Source organism: Aplosporella prunicola (assembly GCF_010093885.1).
Source record: "Aplosporella prunicola CBS 121167 unplaced genomic scaffold K452scaffold_4, whole genome shotgun sequence".
Classification (NCBI taxonomy): Eukaryota; Fungi; Ascomycota; class Dothideomycetes; order Botryosphaeriales; family Aplosporellaceae; genus Aplosporella; species Aplosporella prunicola.
In genome coordinates, this window is record NW_022983532.1 from 1314390 (window position 1) to 1332337 (window position 17948).

Genomic DNA, 17948 nt, shown 5'->3' on the forward strand with positions numbered 1-17948 from the left:
AGGCCGCCCTACGTGGGTGGCGTCGCATATCCCCCAGATTTCTTCGTCATCAAAAAAACAAACGCGAGTCATATGTAGATTCTACCTAGGTATCTTCGCTGTCGCTCCTCAGGTCCCCTCCATCTCCAAGTCCGAGCTCGCTGCGTCCTCGTCCACCCAGCCCTCGCCGTCGTCGTCGTCGTCGGCCTCGTCCTCGCCTTCCACCGGCGGGCCAAGCACCTTGTTCAGCCCTTCGATCAGCTCGACCGCGTGATCTTTCAGCCGGTCGTCCTCGTATTCGAGCATCTGGTACAGCTTCATGCTGTTCGTGAGCCATTCTCGACTTGCCTTCATGAGAGCTTGGACCGCCTCCTCCGGCTCCGCTGCCGTCTTCTTCTCCGCCATCAAGTGCAGGCACCATCCGCCCAGGTACCACGCCTCCACGCTCGAGTCGTCCTCCAGCACCAATCGCTCCAGGACATCGAGCGCATCGTCCTCCATTTCCGCCTCCATCAGCAGTCTCGCAAGACTAATCCGCGTCGGGTAGTCGGGCACCTTGGGGTCCGCGGGCTCCAGATCTTTCCAAAGGTCCATGCTCATCTTCAATGCCGTGCGAGCCTCGTCGTGCTTCAATTGTGATATCCTGACCGACGCGAGCGTCTGGAGCGATTCGGGGACGTTGGGTGCAATGAGCAGCGCCTCGGTGATGAGAGCCTCGCACCTCTGCTCAGCGTCTTCTTCCCACCTGCGCCTAGTTAGAGCAATTATCGCGTGAAGTCTCCTCGCAGGTACTTACGACAGATCCGTCATGTAGACCTCGACAACACCACACAGGGCATTGGCCAGCTTCTTCTTCTTCTCCTCCAAGAGGAGCTGCCTCTCAGGACTCTCCCTCTGTGCCTCCACCTCCGCAATCTCCCTCCTCAAGATCTCGGCGCCCTTGTCAAACCAGCCCACGCTCTCAGCGCCGCCCTCCTCGCAGAGCTGCGCCAGCCACAAGAACTTCTCCGCGCCACCACCCTGCGCCTCGGGCACCCTGCCCTCCTCGTCCAGCGCCACAGCCACCGTGAAGTAGTCTCTCGCGGTGTCGGCATCGCCGAGCTCAATGTTGATCTCGCCCAGCAGGTTCAAGGCCGGCAGCGCCGCGAGCGAGGGTTGCGCGTCGGCGGCGGGCTGCAGCTGCGCCAGCGCGCGCCGCGCCTGCACGAGCGCTTCCTCGGGCTCGTTCGTGTGGAGGAGGGTCGTGGCCTGCGCGAGTAGCTGTTCGGGCGTCATTTTGGCTTTCTTGGCCGACGAGCCGCCAGCCTTGTCTTGCTTCCTGGACTTTTTCGAATGCGGCTTCGTCTTGGCCATGGCAGGAGGGTGCTGGGCAAAAAAAAAAAAAAAACGGGCGGGCAGAAACGAGGCGAAATCGACGTTGTGCGTGTGTTTGCGATTGCGTGGTAGGTTTGCGCGCGCTCGTGGCGGGCAATCTATCTCGGCCTTCAAAAATCTTGGGCGGCCGAGCTTGATTCGCGCCCACATCATGGGCGCCATTCCCGTTCGGTGCGGGCGGTGAAGCTATCGGTTATCGCAACAATTACGCCCGCCGTGGCCGCCAGAGACCGACCCGCCAACACCAAGGAAGAACAAGACCAACCCCAAACCTCCAAGATGGGCAGAGAAGAGCAGATAGAGGAGCGCGAGGTGCTCGACTCCATTTTCCCGGACGAGATCCAGGGTGCGCACACAACACCGCTCCCAGCACCACCTTTCGCCCAGAGGCAGCTAGGTACCTAACATCACCACCACGCAGACATCTCCGACACCGAGTACCGCGTGACAATCGTGCTCGATGTCACGAACGAAGACGACGAGGAAGCCGAGCCGCGTGAGCCTTCCTCTCTCCCCTCTCCAACCAAAAACCACCAGCACTAACGCGCCCCGCGCCCCGCCCCAGCGACCATCATCCTCGGCGTGCAATACCCAGACAACTACCCCGACGAAGCACCCCGGCTGGACATAACGACACCCCCCAACGCGCCCAAACACGCGAACCTCGACATCCAAACCGACAAGGCGCGCCTGCTGGACGCGCTCGCGCCCACCATCGACGAAAACCTCGGCATGGCCATGGTGTTCACGCTGGTGTCGACGCTCAAGGACTCTGCCGAGCTGCTCATCGCCGAGCGCCAGGCGGCGCAGCGCGCTGTCGTCGAGATGGAGGCACAGGCTGCCGAGGCGGAGGAGAATAAGAAGTTCCATGGCACTGCTGTCACGAGGGAGAGCTTCTTGTCCTGGCGCGAGGGCTTTATGCGCGAGATGGAGGAGGCGGAGAAGAGGGCTGTTGAGGAGAAGGAGGCTGAGACGAAGGGCAAGAAGGGCAAGGAGGAGAAGAAGCTCTCCGGGCGCCAGCTTTGGGAGCGTGGCTTGGCGGGCAAGGGTGAGGAGGATGACGAGGGTGCGGATGTGGCGGAGGGCGTGGAGAGGCTGAAGGTCGAGGCTTAGAGAGTGGGCTGGGCTGGGTAGCGGGGGTGGTGGGTGGGATGAGTGGATGGTAGGGTTAAACGGCGAGGGTATTTCTGCCCTGGGTGTCTTATGAGCATGCATATCTCGGTACAGAGAAGTTGGGTACGAACAGCTTACGGAGATATATCCCGTTGTACAGCACTTCTGACATCAACACCTCGCATCAGAGACAGAAGGCGGTAGCCATTGCGTTTCTAAGCAAAAAAAGTTCCTTCTTCGCAACGAAAACCGCCGATACAGGAGCTTCTTCTCGCGAAGAGCATGGCAGATATACCCGTACGCGTACCCAAATAAGCAACGTAGTCCCTTCCCCATCCAAACCGACCTCCCCTCACAACCACCACCACCACCCCTCCCCAACCCCTAACAAATCCGATGCTCGGGCGGGCGCCACGGCACGCCCAGCACGTCAAAGATGCGGCGCTCGCACCGACCCTCGACCAGCTCCCCCTCCGAAATCTTCTCCCGCCCCCCCCCGCGCAGCACGTCGCGGTACAGCCCGCGCTGGTTCAGGCGCATGCCCTTCCGGCTCGCCAGCAGCCGCACGCTGCGGTTGAAGATGTCGTTGCCCGTGAAGTAGAGCTGCGCGGCGCCGAGCTGGGAGGCGGGCACCAGGAGCAGGTCGATGCGGCGCCAGATCCCGCGGGGTGGGGGTGCGGAACCGTCACCGTCACTGGTCCCGGTAGAGGGAGCGGGAGAGGGAGAAGAGATAGGCAGTGCCGACGCGCCGTGCCATTTCGTCCCGCTGCCACTGCCGAGCCCGCCGCTCGCACTCGCGGCCAGCGCCGCCTTCAAGAACCCCGCCCGCTGCAGCGCCGGCACCAACTCCTCGAACACGACGGCCTGCAGCCGTGTGAGCGTCGCCCCGGGCGCCGAGATCAAGCAGTCGATATCACCAGAAGTGGCCGCGCCACGGCGATACGACCCCGCGACCGTGACGGTGAACGACGGGTCAATAGCGCTTAGGGCGCGGCGCACCACGTCAGCGTGCAGCGCGACCTCAGCGCGGGGAATGCGCGCGTTGAAGTCGGCGTAGTGCGCGATGCCGACGCGCTGGTTCGCCGTCAGCGGCACGTTGTGCGTCTCGAGATCCGCGAGCGTTTTTAGGCCGCGCTGCACCCATTTCATGGCTTGCGAGAGGCCGACCCCGTAGATGCCCAGGAAGGTCTGCATTGCTGCGGTTGTGGGCTCTAGTCGCGCGTTGTCGAGTCGTCGGAGGTGGTTCGTCCATACGATTTCTTCGATTTTCGTGGCCAGTCGCGAGCCTACCCATGGCAGTTCTAGGGCTTCTTCCTTCGTGGTGATTTTGTGGTTTTGTTTGCGGAGGCTGGAAATGGCTTTGCGGTAGGCGCGCGAGCGCCACTCGTCTCTCGTTTGCTCGTAGTAGTCGCCCATTGCCGTGAGGATCTCGATGGTCTTCGCGTTGGGGTTAGTGTCCGTACTCTTGCCGTCGTGCTTCTGCATGCACTGGAAGTGTTCGTTTGATGGGCCTGTCTTTTTCCTGGGTATTTTCTTGGGCCGCTCGTCTTCCGTGTCTGTCTCTTCGGCCTCACTGGCGTTCGGGGAGCTGTTTTCATCGTCATCTATATCTATAGGCTACGAGCTGTTAGCGATAGTCTCAGATATAGTGTGTGCTTCCATTTGTATTTGTGCTTTCCCTATTTACAGGTGTTGGAAATCAAGAGACAGTAGGAAAGTGATTAAACGTTACCATTCCGATCTAACGCAACATGAAGTACACAGAAGCATTGACTCGCTGTTCTACGTAGCTATGCTTCACTTACAAGGTGCGGTGTGCCCTTTGCCTGCGATATAATCTCCTCTAACGCATCGTCATACTCCCCACCAGAGGCCTGTTCTGTGTTTTCCTGCACGCGTTTTGCCTTGACGGTGTCTGGTATGACATCGACCTCGCTTTCCTCATCAGTCTCCGAAGGCGTCTTAGCCTCTCGAGCAAGATCCTTCTTTGCCGGCTTCAGTTGCAGCGAGTGAGATGACTGCGCAGTGGATGTTGTAGTGTTATCGATCGATGCTTCAACAGTCGCTGGTACGTAGCCCTGTACTTGGTATTTGGTTTGCTTCGGATTGACTAGCGTGCGATAGATAATGCAGTCTGCCGGATAACATTCGTTGACAACGATCGATTGACCCGGAAATGTGGTGAGCTTGAGATAGTCTACCATGCTGTCGAATTTGACGTTCTTGTCCACTATGACATGGGTGACCTCATCGCTCCAATCAACTACCCAAGTGGCTCCGAATTCAACCGCTTTGGTAATCCTCATCCGACGAGCAGTGTTGGTGTCATTGTTCGGGAAGAAGAAGAACACCAGGCCCTTGAAGACCTGTTGTGCCTCTGGAAGTGCCTTGATGTTACCCGGTCGCTTGCGTTTGCCCGCTGCTCGAGGGACTGCTGCTTGTCCAGTGAACGAAGAGGCCATTGAAGCCGAAGAAAACGGTGTGAGATGTTCTGATCTAGGAGCTGTAGGTGATGATGCAATGTCCAGGATCGAGTCGATGACGCGGTCCTCGCCAGGTCCTATGGTGAGGCTGGCGGGTGTGGTTCTAGGATCAGGATCTGGGCCTTCAAGTCTGACAGAAGCTCGGCGTGGAGTAGTCGTTTGGCGAGGAGAAGGTACACCGGAGAAGGAAGCCGCGGTGCGAATCCGCGATGGGCGAGCTGGTCTTGAGCGAGCGGATTTGAGAACTTTAAGTGAGTCCAGCCAGCCCTCATCGACCATATCATCATCCTCGTCATCCAAGCTTTCCAGGTCGCGGAAGAAATTCTCCTTCTCCTTTAATGATTCTTGCTTCGCCATTGGTGCAGCTTTTCGATGGATCCATGAGCTCGGCCGGAAAAATCGCTCTCGGCGTGATTCTGTAGGCAGCAGTGTTCTTTGTTTGAACAAACGGACCTTCACATGAAGAACCGAAGTCAATGCCCCGGCACGTGATCTGACGGAATGACGTAAGACCTCGATTGCAACCACCGTAACTATTATGGCAGTCGCTGCTTCTTCAAATAAATAAATCACGCTTCAGCTCCTATTATGCTTTGTATGAACAAGAGCCAAACAGGTATAAAGGCCTAATGGCGGCATGGTCTCATATATCTGCTTCCGCTAAGCGCCTACCCGGAAGTTTGGACACCATTTCAACTGGACAGCACTATCTTTATCGCGTCAACAGCGACGCTTCTCGAGCATGCAGCTGTGTAGGGTGAGTGTGTATGCGTAATGATATAGCCTTATAACAAAAAATATATATTTCAACTGAACATGGCTGACATAGAATATTGCTCGATTGGTCGAGAAAACAAGCTGCAACAAACAAAAAGCAAATTACAGCTATGCCGCAAAGCAGCATCAAGAACGCGAAAAAGGAAAAGAAGCAGCAGCCATCATCAGGGCACCCACGCGCACCCTACTCCTTTCATATCACCCCTCAATCAAACCCCAAACCCCTCCCCCACACCCTCCACAACCTTTACCAACCCTTCCAAGACCTCTCCATCCCTCCTTGCCACTCCTGCCACAGATACCGCCCGACTCACCAACGGATACAGCCGATGCAAATGCTTCTTATTCAGCCCTTTCACCCCCGGCGTATCGGGCATACACTTCGGCTCAACATCCAACGCCCGCAGCTCCCCCAGCACGAAAAGCAATTCCTGCCTTTGTGGCTGCGGCTGCGGCATCCGGCCCCGTAGCGGCGTGTCCGCCACGTATGCCTTCAGCGGCAGCGCCGCCCGCAGAAGCAGGTATGGCGCGGCGGCGGCGGCAAGTTTGACACGCTCGTCGCTGCCGTCGTGCACGCGCGCTAGCGCTATCAGCTCGCACAGGCAGAAGTACGCCATTGCGGTGCGTGGCGTAGGTGCGGGGTCGTGTGTGCGGCCGTGGCGGATGTGGTAGAGCGAGGAGAGGGGCTCGGTGGCAAGAGTAGACGTGGGCAGTTCGCCGACCGATGGCGCGTGAATCAGAGAATTTTGGAAGAGGCTGAGTGTGTAGGTCCGTCTTGTGCTGTCGGGAATGTAGGGCTCACCGAGGCCAGGGATTATCGCGTCTCGCAAGGTCGTAAGTGACTTAATGTCGAAGGCTTCGTCTTCGAGAATAACATTTGGCGAAGGCGCGGCGGAAGGGTCAGCTTTGGCAATGCCGTCTGCGATGTGAACGATTTGCTCCCACAATGGAATCATTTGGTCGTCAGGGGTGGATAGACGTTGTGCATTTTCAAGGGCCGGAGCGACGATTTTCAATGCGGTCGATGTAGCCTTTTGCCATGTCGGTGGGGATTTGCCCTGAGTCTTCCATTCATACTTCAGCTTGATGGGGATGCGAAGACTCGTCAGTGCGGCAAGTAGAGCGCCTTGAGCGAACAACTCCGCCTTGCCAATATGCTCCGAAACTTCTGCCTCAAGGAGGTCCATCGATACTTTGCAAAGAGCGATGAAAGTGTTTCCCGTCCGGGCTTCTGTAGATGGCTCTTTGGTAAAAGGCAAGGAAACAAGATCTGCCAGTAGCTTCACAACAATCGTTGGGATCCCTTCAAGGTCAGTGCCGATCATCTTGATGCTTCCGGTGATCTCTTTCTGCAGAGGTGTCAAGAGATCCTTGTCAGACGAGTAGGCTGTACTCTCCTCTTCTACTACACATCTGCGTAGATTTGAAGCGGCCTTCTCGATGTCGGCAACGTCTAGAGTCTTGCCGATCAAACGATAGACCTCTTTGAAAGCTCGAACATATGCTGAGAATGCTTCGTGATTGCCAGTAATTGATTTGCTCTCAGGGAACTTCTCGAGCCATATTTGAGAGCTCTGACGAACGGCAGTTTCACCCACATGTTCGGCAGAGTCGAGCTTGCCGAGAAGGCCACCGATGGCATCATAAGCTACAGCATTTACCGCATGCGAGTCGCAAGTCAAGTACGCCTTGAAACAATCTAGAATCGCTTGCCAAAGTTCGGAAAAGCGCGGCGCCTTCAGCATGCTGTCTTGGTAATTGCCGAACAGTTTGACCATGCCATTCAAGATGATGCTTGTCGTCTCAACCCAACCATTGGCTTCCTCAGCATCTGCAAGGTCGCTTCCGGAACGGAGTTCTCTTTGACGCTGAACATTAAGACGTAGCAAGCGGAAGGTGATGCTCCTGTGACACAAATTCCATGCCGTGGGCGAAAGCTGGTCTCCATAGTTGTCAAAGATTCGGAGCAATGTGTGTAACGTTCCGTTGCGTACATCAGCTCGTCGATCGTGAGCGATGGAAGCAATGCGAAGCAAAAGGTGAAGCCACATTGCAGGTATTGACTGCGCCTCAACTCCTTCCTGAATTTTCTCATCTGGATTCGCAACATCGACGGACTTTGCGGCCAAACCCTCCATTTCGGCTAAATCAATCCGATTGTGGAGATAATCTGAGACGTTCCAGAAAAAGGTGATGGTCTTGGAGTTTTTGTTAGTATTTTGCATAAAACCCCAAGACAGGGTAGACTTACGGTCAAAGAAATATTGAGGTCTTCTCCCTGGTCACAGAAAAGATACAAAAGATCCAAAAAGATCAATATCGCATCATCAGGGATAGATGCCAAGAAATCAGAGCAAACCAGTTGTACAGAGCCAAAAGCAAGTCTACCGAGCTTCGTAGAGATCATTTGCGATGACAACTGACTGCTTAGTTTCTCGCTTGATCCTGCATCATCAGGATGATTTTCGTTTTTGAATTTGGCCGAGGTGAAAACGCTTTGTATCAGAGTGAAAACCGATCCCCAAGCAACCGTGATTGAGTCTCCACACTGATCCAAGATAGATTTGACAGCGTCCAACACAACCACGTGCACCTCAACATCTGTCTCGTCGAGCTCGTCCTGGGGACTGTTTGCGTTTTTGTAAAGTGCATCGACTACCTCTTGCAGCGCTGTAAGGATCCGACCGTGAATCTCGTTCTTCAGGTCTTGGTCTTCCGGTTTGGTTTCGTTGGCAAGGTCTTGGACTAGTCGACTGAGAACATCCGTCGCCAGCAAACGAAGCGAGCTGACCATTGTCGTACTGGTAATGATAGAGACAAGAGATTTCATCAAGATGTCCCAACCGCTTACATTTGGCTCAAAACTGATAAGGCGGTTTGAATTGAGCGTCCCAATATCACCAATCTTGTTGAGAGCGAAAACGTAGTCCTGGACCTGAGACTCGGCTTTGATAGAGATTCCGGCGAAGCTGCTACCTCTCCTCTCAAGCATAGGCGTTGAAGGAGGCTGAGAGGCCGCCCCAGACTTGCCTTCCAGCAAAGCACAAAGTGCGTTCAGGACCTGGCTAAAAGACTCATTGGGGAAGTCGACGGTGCTCTCGAACAGTCGAGAGGCAGCAGCCTGTACAGCGGAAACTTCCGAGCCCAGCATTTGCGCCAGTGCTCCACCGTCATACCGGTTGCCTCGTCGGTCTCGGCCACTGGAGGTGGCATTCGCCGTCGCCATGATCATGTCGGCTTGTTGAAGCGTTTCGAAGATAATGGACCAAGCTCCTTCTAGCGTTGGCCCAAGGGCAATTGCGAGGTTGAGGAGCGCCCTAAGGCAAAGTAGGTTACGCGTGCTGAGAGTTGGTGCCCCAGATTCCATAGACTGCCGCCTGCTTTTGTCCGAATTCTGGCTAACTAGACTGTCGACACTAAGGAGGCCTTTGGGGTTGCTCACAGCAGTAGGAGTCTCATTACCTGCTGCCTTGGGAGCAGAAACATTCGCTGTGAAGACGGTAGGAGGCACTGCAGCCTTACCCATCGTCGTGAGGAAAGCGTCTCTTGGCGTCGTCAGCCTCAAAAGACCGGCGATTTGCGTGAACTTTTGAATGGACCGTACAAGCGCGTGGTAATATTCAGCATCAAGCGCTGCATTCAAAAAGGTTGAACAAGTAGCGAGGACCGCCGGCCAGCAATCATCGATGGCTGCTGCCGTCATCTTGATGGCTTCCTCGGATGGGTTGTTTTTCAGCTCCAAAGGATTTATTGGAACCGTCCGCCGACGGAACGACTGTGACCTTGCCATTCGGCTTTTAGGTTTCTCCTCGGTAGGTGTAGGAGGGGCCGACTGGTTTTGCTCATTGTTTGCAGCCTTCTTCTTCTTGCCACGACCCTCGTTGTGGACAGTGAGTGGGAGAATAAACTTGGCCAGACTCTCAGAGAAGTTATTGATGCAACTCAGAACAAGACTGTAGATGTAGGTCTCGGGTAAATTTGGCGGTTCTGATTTATCGAGATGATCCATACAAGGTATCCTTAGGGTGCTCCACTGAGTACTGATACCTGGCACACTTGCAGTGTTCGGGGCTCCTCCGATGATGCCTGCGACAGCTCCAGCTTCAAGTGCTGCCTGTGCTGCCGGGGCGTCATTTTCAATTGGCGCGCCAACAGGTGCCGTTGAATGTTGGCCAAGCCCAATGACCGCAGGCCGCTCTGTAGACAGGCGGACAAACACTGACAGGTTGTCACGGATGATTGACCTTTTACCTTCTGAAGCATCATATTGAGAATAGATTCGGAGGATGAGATTTGGGTCCGTGTAGACATTGCGGAAGATCTCCATAGACATGGCGCGCTTCCAAGGTGCTGCGGCATCCGGATCAAGCATGTGGTTGAGCAAGCCCAGGGCGATCTCGCATTCGGAAGACAGGATGGTCAGATGTTGCCTCAAAACCATGCTAAAAACCCTCATAACCCTCAGGGTGATAGGAAAGCTAAGTCTCTCTGACAAGCATCTGATGATGAATGGCATGAGATTGCTGCGAAGAATATTACCCTGTTCTGGGTGTGTCAGAAAGACATTGCCATGGTTATTTAAAACGGCTTCGATCAACTCGAGCCCAGCTGCTTGCGTAATGGGAGAAAACCGAATCGACTGTGGCCTGCCGCCCTCCGTGATGAGACATATGTCACGGAAGACCTTGTATGCATCATGGGCTGCAGGGCGTACAGAGACGGCGCCATCTTCGCCTGGCACCTCAGTCACAGTCGGTATCTGCAGTTGTTTCTCATCTTCGGTCACGACCTTTTCAAAGGTAGATATGATGAGTTGCTGGAGTGTTGCGGCTGCAGTACCACTGACGGCGGGGTTCTTTGTGGTCTGCAAAGACGAGCAAACCTGGAGAACAATGGAGAGAAGCTCGCCTCGGATGTCTTCGGAATAATTCTGAAGAAGAGTAGGCAGGGCTTGAAGAATCTTGAGCTGTATGTCCAAGCCTAATGGAACTTTAGTATCAAATCGGGCCCAGTGAAAGAGCGCTGGTCGTACCCAATTGGCTGGTTTCTCGGAAGCTCTCAAGCACTTCCTTTAACCGATTTCGAGGAATTGCTCGAGAAACGATGAGTCGCTGCAAGCAGACGACCGCAGGGCCGACAAATTTGGCATTTTGCGTCCCGCAAGCCTTGATAAACGGATCAATAAATAGCGCGCGGCGGTGGAGATCTCTTCCAGCATCAGTCAGGTACGGTGGCACGGCAGAATCACAGTTAGTACCAACCAGCTGCTAATTGAGCTTCGGAGGTCGATGGCAACGACTTCAGCTCTTGGAGAGATTTATCGGCGGCCTATACGAGGCCCAGTCAGTGCTTCCGAATTCGGTCAAAGCCGGGCGGTAGGGGATATTGACATTGCGGAGATCGGAGTTCTTCCTCTTGGACTCTTGGATAAGATTTGTCAGCTCGGAGCTGAGTATCTGGGCCGTCATGCTCGACGAGTGTCCGGCGCCGGCATCTGTTCGCAACTTATGGCGCTGGTGAAGTTTGCTGCCGGCTGAGATGATGGTTGCGTGGCTTTAGCCGCGAGCGCGACACGTGAAGTTACCAGCCCTACCTACGAATGCCAAGACACACCCCTGCCGCGACTGACGCCCGAAGTGGGCTGGCTGTTGGCTACCATATCGAACATCAAACTGCCCGCATCATCCCCGCATCTGCGTGATTCTTTTTTCTACACCACCGACACGCCTCTCATTCTTCGCTTGCGCAGCCAGCCCGCAAGCTTTTCTGTTCTATCTTCTTTCCCTCCCTCACGCGACACCTCCGCCAACCGCAAATCCTCCACAATGGGTGCCAAGGTCCCCAGGAACTTCCGCCTGCTCGAGGAGCTCGAGAAGGGCGAGAAGGGTCTCGGTGCTGGTATGTCTCTTACACTACGGCTATAATCTTAATATCATACTGAGCCTGACAATCTGCAGAGGCCTGCTCTTACGGTCTTGAGAACGGCGATGACTTGCTTATGTCCAACTGGAACGGCACCATCCTGGGCCCGCCCCACGTCAGCCACGACAATCCATACCTGCCACATCAGCACACTGTGACTAACGGAGCTTAGAGCGTACATGAGAACCGCATTTACAGCGTCAAGATTCACTGCGGCCAGCAGTACCCCGACGTGCCTCCCGAGGTCACCTTCGTCTCGAAGATCAACCTGCCTTGTGTAAACCCGAACAACGGCATGGTATGCAAACGGATGGACAAAACAATATGCTGGGATATGTCCGACTGAGACCGGTTTACAGGTTGACCCCACGAAATTGCCGTGCCTTACCCAGTGGAAGCGCGATTTCACGATGGAGACGATCCTCATCGAGCTTAGGAGGTATGTCTTATTTGGCAGCTTTCAGACATCATCACACTCACATTTACCTAGGTTCATGGCCCTTCCTCAGCACAAGAAGCTGCCCCAGCCTCCAGAGGGCTCCACTTTCTAAGCTCGCGGAGCCGACGCCAGTAGCCCTGTCTTGAGATATTGAGCGAGCTTGGTTTAAGAATTGAGGGTGGCGGACATTATGGAGTCAAATATGGTCGGCCGAAAGAGCACCAGACTCCGGTGTATGCTGTGAATGCCGGCAAGACGACTATCATGATGCAGCGTGCTTTTCATTGGCCTTACGAATGTTTACTCTGCATGGGAGCGGAGTTTATGGCTTAGCGATGATGGAATAGAGCAAATCAAATGAGCCTTTGCATCCGCGCCTGGAACTCCGACCAATTCCTCATTCCGCAGATCGAACGGCGATCGCCACACGTGACTTCGCGACCCCAGAAGTTTTTTGAGACGTCATCGCATCGCTGCACCTTCACTCCACGCGCCACGCATGGCAGCCAACACATGAATGCCGAAATTTTTGGTCCCCAAGCAATCAAGCCAGCATCGTGTAGCTGGTACGCAAATCTCAGCCTCCCGCGATAGTCAGATACAATAATCTCACTCTCGCTCTCCAGCCATCGCGCTCTACCGCGCTCTGCTCACGCAATGCGCCGCCGTCCCTCTCCCCGATGAGCAGCGCACCGCGCTCGCCAACATCGCGCGCAACAAATTCCGAAAGACAGCGAACATGCACTCGACGCCGCAGCTCAAGCTCGCCTTCTCAACAGGCTACGAAGCACTGAAGCTGCTCGACCGCCTCGAACACGAAGCCGACACAAAAGCCAAAACGGAGATCAGCGAGCTGCTCGCACTGACGCCACACTACTTAACGCGAACACCAATGCCGCGGCACGCGCAGCCGCCGCGCGACTTCGTCCCCGAGGCGACGCTGCCGGCGGGCCAGAGGTTCCTGGAGACGCGGCCGCGCGCGCAGGTGTCTGGCCGGCGTCGCGTGCCTGTCCTCGTCAACGCGAACAAGTTCCCCTTCCTGCGCTCGACGAAGCCGCAGCCCCGCAGCTTGAGCCGCATCTTGACGTATCGCATCAAGCAAAGGCAGGGCTGGATGGATACGCTAGGCGATTCGGCGGAATTGGCGGCGCTGGCGAAGGAGGAGGATCATTGGGATTCGTTGGTCGATGAGATGGATGGTGTTGAGGAGGAGGAGGATGATCAGCCCAATTGGGGCGCTGTGCCGCGTGAGGTGACTGCGCATGTTGGTAGGAAGTTGCAGAAGCAGAAGGAGAAGAGCATGATGTTGGCGCATCAGATGCAGGAGATTGTGCTCAAGGAGAGGGAGCTTGCGGCGAAGGAGAAGCGGGAGAAGTGGTTGAAAAAGAAAGAGGAGAGGTTGGCGAGGCGGGAAGCGCGGCTGAAAGAAGGTAGTGGAGAAGTCACCAATGAATAAGAAAAAATACAGACGATAATGGTGTTGTTGTTGGGTATGACATGAATTCATAGAGGTCTTCCTAGATCGACTGTTTGATCGTTCGTAAGGCGTCTGAGGGAAGACAGGTGACACTTAGCGCCAAAGAGGCTCTCATGAAGTTGCAAGGCCATACCTTCGCCTACAATGTCATTGTTTAGTACACGGCTAGTCAGTCGTGCTTAGTCCGTGGCTTCATGCATTTCTTCACGCAACTGCAAACAAACGTTTCCATAACATCTTCAGAGTCTTTTGTTTTCAGCATTTGATTCAGTCCTTCTAGTGGCCACATGGCGTTCTTCACAAGTACCATGCTACCATGTGTCCGTATGCTGAAGCAGTTTTCGTAAAGCCTTGAATGGATCTCTCAGATGATGACTTCTTGTTCCATCACAAGCCCCGTTGTCTCCTCTCACAGTATGCACAAGACATCCTCGTAGGTTCTGCAGCCATCAATATCCTTCCAATCGCCCTGTTGTCATGTCTGCGGCTTTGGGGTGAATAGGTCCGTTTTAGCTTGCTGAGCTTGGTCTGAGTTGTTGTTGTTGTTGTTGTTGTTGTTGTTGTTGTTGTTGTCGCACCGTGGTTCGCCTTCAGGATGTTCGTGATACTGACATTTATCTTTCTGCCAAGGCCTGAATCCTCCAACATTCTTGTGTCTGATCTCTACAAATTTGCGAGCGATGTCGACAAAAAAGTCCCTTGGGGCGGTGTCCACATCCTTTGCGGAAATTTTCGAGGTGTACCAAGTAGACGGTGCTGCGTAAACGTAGAAATCGACCAACAGACGTCGTAGACCGGAGCTGGGCATGGTGCGTTTGTACACGCTGGATGCCATGCTGTCTGGGGTCATAGACTTCTTGATGACCTTATTGATGATGGTATCAATGACCGCGTTCTTGAAAGGTAGATCCATGAGCTTGTCGCCGAGGAAGTATGCCTCGAACAGGTCTGCGGCCTGGTCAGGTGTGGGGCAGTTATCAAGGTAAAGCCACTCTAGATAGATTTCGAAGATTTTGGGCTGGTCGTCGGAAAGGCGTAAGACACCTGACGCCTCCTTCCAGGGCGGCTGGCAGGCTTTGCGGAAGAAAGGAGATGAGGCGCATATCAGGTCCTTGTAAACTTTGAACGGTGCGGCCTCAGTGCCAATTAGAACGTTGAGGATGTCTCCCCGGAGTCTGTACTCGTCATTGGGCCTTCCGATTCGGGTGAGGCTGTGTGAGGTGGCTTACGATTTGACGAGAACGGTGGCTTTGGAAACCTTTTTGTCGGTTGTGGGTCCTAGAACGCTCTTGTCTTTGTCGACGGGTTTGCCTGGCGGTTGGTCTGGCGGCTTGCTAGAGGAATGTCAGTCAAGTCTTCACCAAACGTATGCGATATGGTGAGCTTACGTCGGCGCCATTCTCGGATCACCCTGAGAGGCCCAGCCTCACTGTTCCTTGACAGGATGGTAAGGGCAGAGCGATGCGGACAGGGAGAGTGGAAGGTGGAAGGTGGAAGGTTGGGAAAGTTCGAGGGCCAGGAAAGTTCTAAAATAGGCAAGCGACAAGCATCATTCACTCGGGGGTGAGTAATAAAATTCCATAGAAGGCAGCCTATTGACACAAGGTGAAGTTAACGAGCTAGGACTGCCCGCATGGTCTGAACGCCTCTACTGACTGTCAAGCTTTTAGAAGGCATTATCAGTGAACGTTTTAAATATTAACTGTCAAGTATCGCTACTTTAACGTCGCAAGCCAAACATGCATGAGAAATATTATATTAACTTGGACCGTCAAACCTCCTGCTCAAAATATCACCAGCTCACAACGCAAACACTTGAAGGAAGTCCTCATTGAAGTCTGGAGAAGCTACATAATGAGTAGCTCAATGAAGTGATCCTGCATCCTGTTGTAAAGCCGTAGTCCCTGCGAATTGCCATCCGACACCATACATGCCCTTAAATCTGATGGTCGCGGACTTCGTTGTAACCGAGCTTCACGCCTACCAACATGCGGAGTTCATGTGTCCTTAGTGGTCTCTCCTTTCTTCTTCGTATGCTCGAGGTATTGGCTAGGGTTTGTCACCCATGGATATCGTCCAGCTGAAATGTCGAGTTGCAGGTCTTTGCTTTCCCTGCTTGCGAACAAACGTTCCGCCAAGGCAATCCAGAATTCCGCAGAAGCTTCTTTATCGCAGTTGGGTTCGTAGCGCAACCACCCCGAGCTTCCGGTGAAGATCCAAAAGTCCAGGTAAAGGGACCGAAGTGGTGATGATTCAGGTGTATTGTCCCATATGAGAGATGCTACGTGTCCAAGCCTCTGGCTGAAACCGATGTTTAAAATCATCTTGCTGATCACGGCATTTTTGTACCGGAAATCGAACAGTATGCCACCTAGGATGTACGCTGCCACGAGGGCGCTCCAGGACTGTACAGTGCTTGGCAGCACAATCCCACCGGTGTAAAGCCATTCGACGTATACCTCGAAATTGCCGGGGCTTTCTTGCGGAAGTTGAACAACTCCTTGTGATTCCTTCCAAGGTCGTTTACAAGCTTTGTCGAAGAAATCGGAAAAACCACAGATGAGGTCCTTGTGAACGGTGAAGGTTTTTTCGCTGCTGCCGACAAGGACAGTGATTGCCTCTCCTTTGACACTTGATGATTGTCAGTAGAAGGTCAGGAATATGTGTAGAATAGATTTTACTTACGCTTGTGCGACAAGTTCGGTATGGTCAATCGTGAAATGCTCACTAGGATCGTCTCCTGGTTTGGCTCGTCTGGTGAGAGCGACGGTCAGCAAAAAAAAAAAAAAAAAAAAAAAAAAATAAACTTGAGACGGTGCTTAGAGGTTTAGTTACCTTTTCCCTGCACCTGCCATTTCTGACAAGGGGTCAGGCAGCGAGCTTGACCCCAGATCTTGAATTGTACGGGTTTTGTAGCTGTAGACAAAGGTTGGCGGTGGAATGGATGGAGACAGAAGCTGTTTAATTACCTAGACAGGCGGAGGTGGGCATGACGTAAGCGAAGGGGCTGAAGGAGAGAAAGTGAAGTGAGGTGAAAGACCTTGTGAGAATGTATGACAACCTTTGTCCTCGTCGAAGCCCATCGTATTATTGTATCCTTATACGATACTCACGCGCCTATATACGCCTTTGTTTCACACTATTTGGAACACCTTCCTATCCCCGCATATTCACATATTCATACTTTCACAGAGCAACCTCATCCTTTGTAGATCTACATATGCGTAGACTTCTAGCGACCACCGACCGTAGCATAATAACTCACTACACCTGCCTAAAGAGCATTGCATGGGTACAGCAGATCCAACTCCATACGTAGTAAAAAGATGTGCAAATATCCAGGACAATCCATGATAGATAATCAAAGCCCCACAAAGGACGGACACAAACATTGTAAGATTCGCATACATCCAAGCACCAGCACGATTTCGCACACCAACCCAGCATCTCAACAAGTTCACCAACCGACTTCCCCCATAAACAAAAACCACACCATAAAGCACATCGCCGCATCCAGCAAGCCCCCGTACTACCCCGATATCCCCCATCCCTCAAACAACCCAATCCAACCCAACCCAAGCCAACAAACCACAACACCCCTCCAACTACAGCATCAAAACCCCCAGCTACTCTATAACCCCCTCACCTATAAAAGTGTTTACTGCGTAAAGCGACCTTGGTGTAAAATAGTCCAGCTACCGCAAGCCAAGCTGCACTAACTTTTGTCTATACTTCTTTTGCACCCGGCGATGCCACTCCTAGCACTGTTCTAGTCTTACTTGGTTACTATCTGTTTCTAGCTCTGGAGCAATAGGTAGCAGTAAAAATGCGAGGTGGTTTTCTTGTGTCGAGATGCCGAGTTGGTTTGCTGGCTGCTAGGGTGTGGTGTACGGTGCGGTGCGGCGAGGGTAGGATGTGTGTCCGATCAGTGTCTTGTCTGTGGGGGCGGCATAGTTGTGTGTGAGTCGAGTGAGTTGTTTTGTGTTGCCGAGAAGAGACGATGCTCGAGTTTATACAACAGTGTTGTAATTAAGTTTGAACGTGGCATAAGAGTTCAGTGTTTCGGGCAAGCCCGGACAACCACGATCACAACACCATAAGCCACAAGCGAAAATGACCAACCAGATTATTACGATACCTACCCTATACGATTGCTTTAAAGCCTACTCTCACAGAAAAACCTTTTGGGTAACAAGCCTATATCTCCTCCACACCACATCTCCTCACTAGACCAGCCAACGGCACTCATGGCACCCATGGCACCCTACCGTTTCTGCAGACCTCCAAAGTTCGACCACGCAGCTGTCCGTCCAAGCGAAGAATTCATCTGCTTGCCTGCCCGTACGCCAGAGCTCAACCCATACCCACCAAGGCCAGGTCCAGG

The 17948-nt window shown here is 53.6% G+C and overlaps 7 protein-coding genes across 7 annotated transcripts; 3 read left to right on the forward strand and 4 right to left on the reverse strand.

Moving 5' to 3' along the window:
- Positions 1 to 108: 108 nt before the first annotated feature.
- Positions 109 to 1332, reverse strand: K452DRAFT_295381 (uncharacterized protein; the record flags this gene model as incomplete). Its single annotated transcript, XM_033541803.1, has 2 exons — positions 109 to 724; positions 776 to 1332. 2 exons carry the CDS (start codon positions 1330 to 1332, stop codon positions 109 to 111), a joined length of 1173 nt encoding a protein of 390 aa, XP_033401530.1.
- Positions 1333 to 1552: 220 nt separating this feature from the next.
- On the forward strand, positions 1553 to 2466 carry K452DRAFT_356185 (uncharacterized protein; the record flags this gene model as incomplete). The annotated part of the gene is made up of 3 exons (XM_033546025.1): positions 1553 to 1699; positions 1775 to 1849; positions 1919 to 2466. The coding sequence occupies exons 1-3, from the start codon at positions 1633 to 1635 to the stop codon at positions 2464 to 2466; spliced, it is 690 nt and encodes a 229-aa protein (XP_033401531.1). The 5' UTR covers positions 1553 to 1632.
- A 384-nt stretch (positions 2467 to 2850) lies between these two features.
- K452DRAFT_220753 (uncharacterized protein) lies at positions 2851 to 4928 on the reverse strand (the record flags this gene model as incomplete). Its single annotated transcript, XM_033536475.1, has 2 exons — positions 2851 to 4083; positions 4272 to 4928. 2 exons carry the CDS (start codon positions 4926 to 4928, stop codon positions 2851 to 2853), a joined length of 1890 nt encoding a protein of 629 aa, XP_033401532.1.
- An 803-nt stretch (positions 4929 to 5731) lies between these two features.
- Positions 5732 to 11262, reverse strand: K452DRAFT_265191 (uncharacterized protein). The gene is made up of 5 exons (XM_033538733.1): positions 11117 to 11262; positions 10988 to 11054; positions 10759 to 10932; positions 7978 to 10706; positions 5732 to 7924 (listed from the first exon to the last, which is right to left on the reverse strand). The coding sequence occupies exons 1-5, from the start codon at positions 11192 to 11194 to the stop codon at positions 5936 to 5938; spliced, it is 5037 nt and encodes a 1678-aa protein (XP_033401533.1). The 5' UTR covers positions 11195 to 11262; the 3' UTR covers positions 5732 to 5935.
- A 141-nt stretch (positions 11263 to 11403) lies between these two features.
- On the forward strand, positions 11404 to 12475 carry K452DRAFT_356188 (uncharacterized protein). The gene is made up of 5 exons (XM_033546026.1): positions 11404 to 11624; positions 11684 to 11763; positions 11821 to 11946; positions 12008 to 12087; positions 12139 to 12475. Exons 1-5 carry the CDS (start codon positions 11552 to 11554, stop codon positions 12197 to 12199), a joined length of 420 nt encoding a protein of 139 aa, XP_033401534.1. The 5' UTR covers positions 11404 to 11551; the 3' UTR covers positions 12200 to 12475.
- Positions 12476 to 12604: 129 nt separating this feature from the next.
- Positions 12605 to 13543, forward strand: K452DRAFT_221209 (uncharacterized protein; the record flags this gene model as incomplete). Its single annotated transcript, XM_033536504.1, has 2 exons — positions 12605 to 12653; positions 12714 to 13543. 2 exons carry the CDS (start codon positions 12605 to 12607, stop codon positions 13541 to 13543), a joined length of 879 nt encoding a protein of 292 aa, XP_033401535.1.
- Positions 13544 to 14039: 496 nt separating this feature from the next.
- K452DRAFT_342590 (uncharacterized protein) lies at positions 14040 to 16313 on the reverse strand (the record flags this gene model as incomplete). Its single annotated transcript, XM_033545396.1, has 3 exons — positions 15693 to 16313; positions 14995 to 15090; positions 14040 to 14788 (listed from the first exon to the last, which is right to left on the reverse strand). Exons 1-3 carry the CDS (start codon positions 15886 to 15888, stop codon positions 14040 to 14042), a joined length of 1041 nt encoding a protein of 346 aa, XP_033401536.1. The 5' UTR covers positions 15889 to 16313.
- Between the last annotated feature and the right edge of the window lie 1635 nt (positions 16314 to 17948).

Coding starts and splice junctions, on each gene's coding strand:
- K452DRAFT_265191 (XM_033538733.1), bottom strand. CDS start 11,194: ATGACGGCCCAGATACTCAGCTCCGAGCTGACAAATCTTATCCAAGAG. Junction 10,707..10,758: donor CCGAGAAACCAGCCAATTGG/GTACGACCAGCG, acceptor AAGTTCCATTAG/GCTTGGACATACAGCTCAAG. Junction 7,925..7,977: donor ACCTCAATATTTCTTTGACC/GTAAGTCTACCC, acceptor AAAAACTCCAAG/ACCATCACCTTTTTCTGGAA.
- K452DRAFT_356188 (XM_033546026.1), top strand. CDS start 11,552: ATGGGTGCCAAGGTCCCCAGGAACTTCCGCCTGCTCGAGGAGCTCGAG. Junction 11,764..11,820: donor CCATCCTGGGCCCGCCCCAC/GTCAGCCACGAC, acceptor AACGGAGCTTAG/AGCGTACATGAGAACCGCAT. Junction 11,947..12,007: donor TAAACCCGAACAACGGCATG/GTATGCAAACGG, acceptor ACCGGTTTACAG/GTTGACCCCACGAAATTGCC.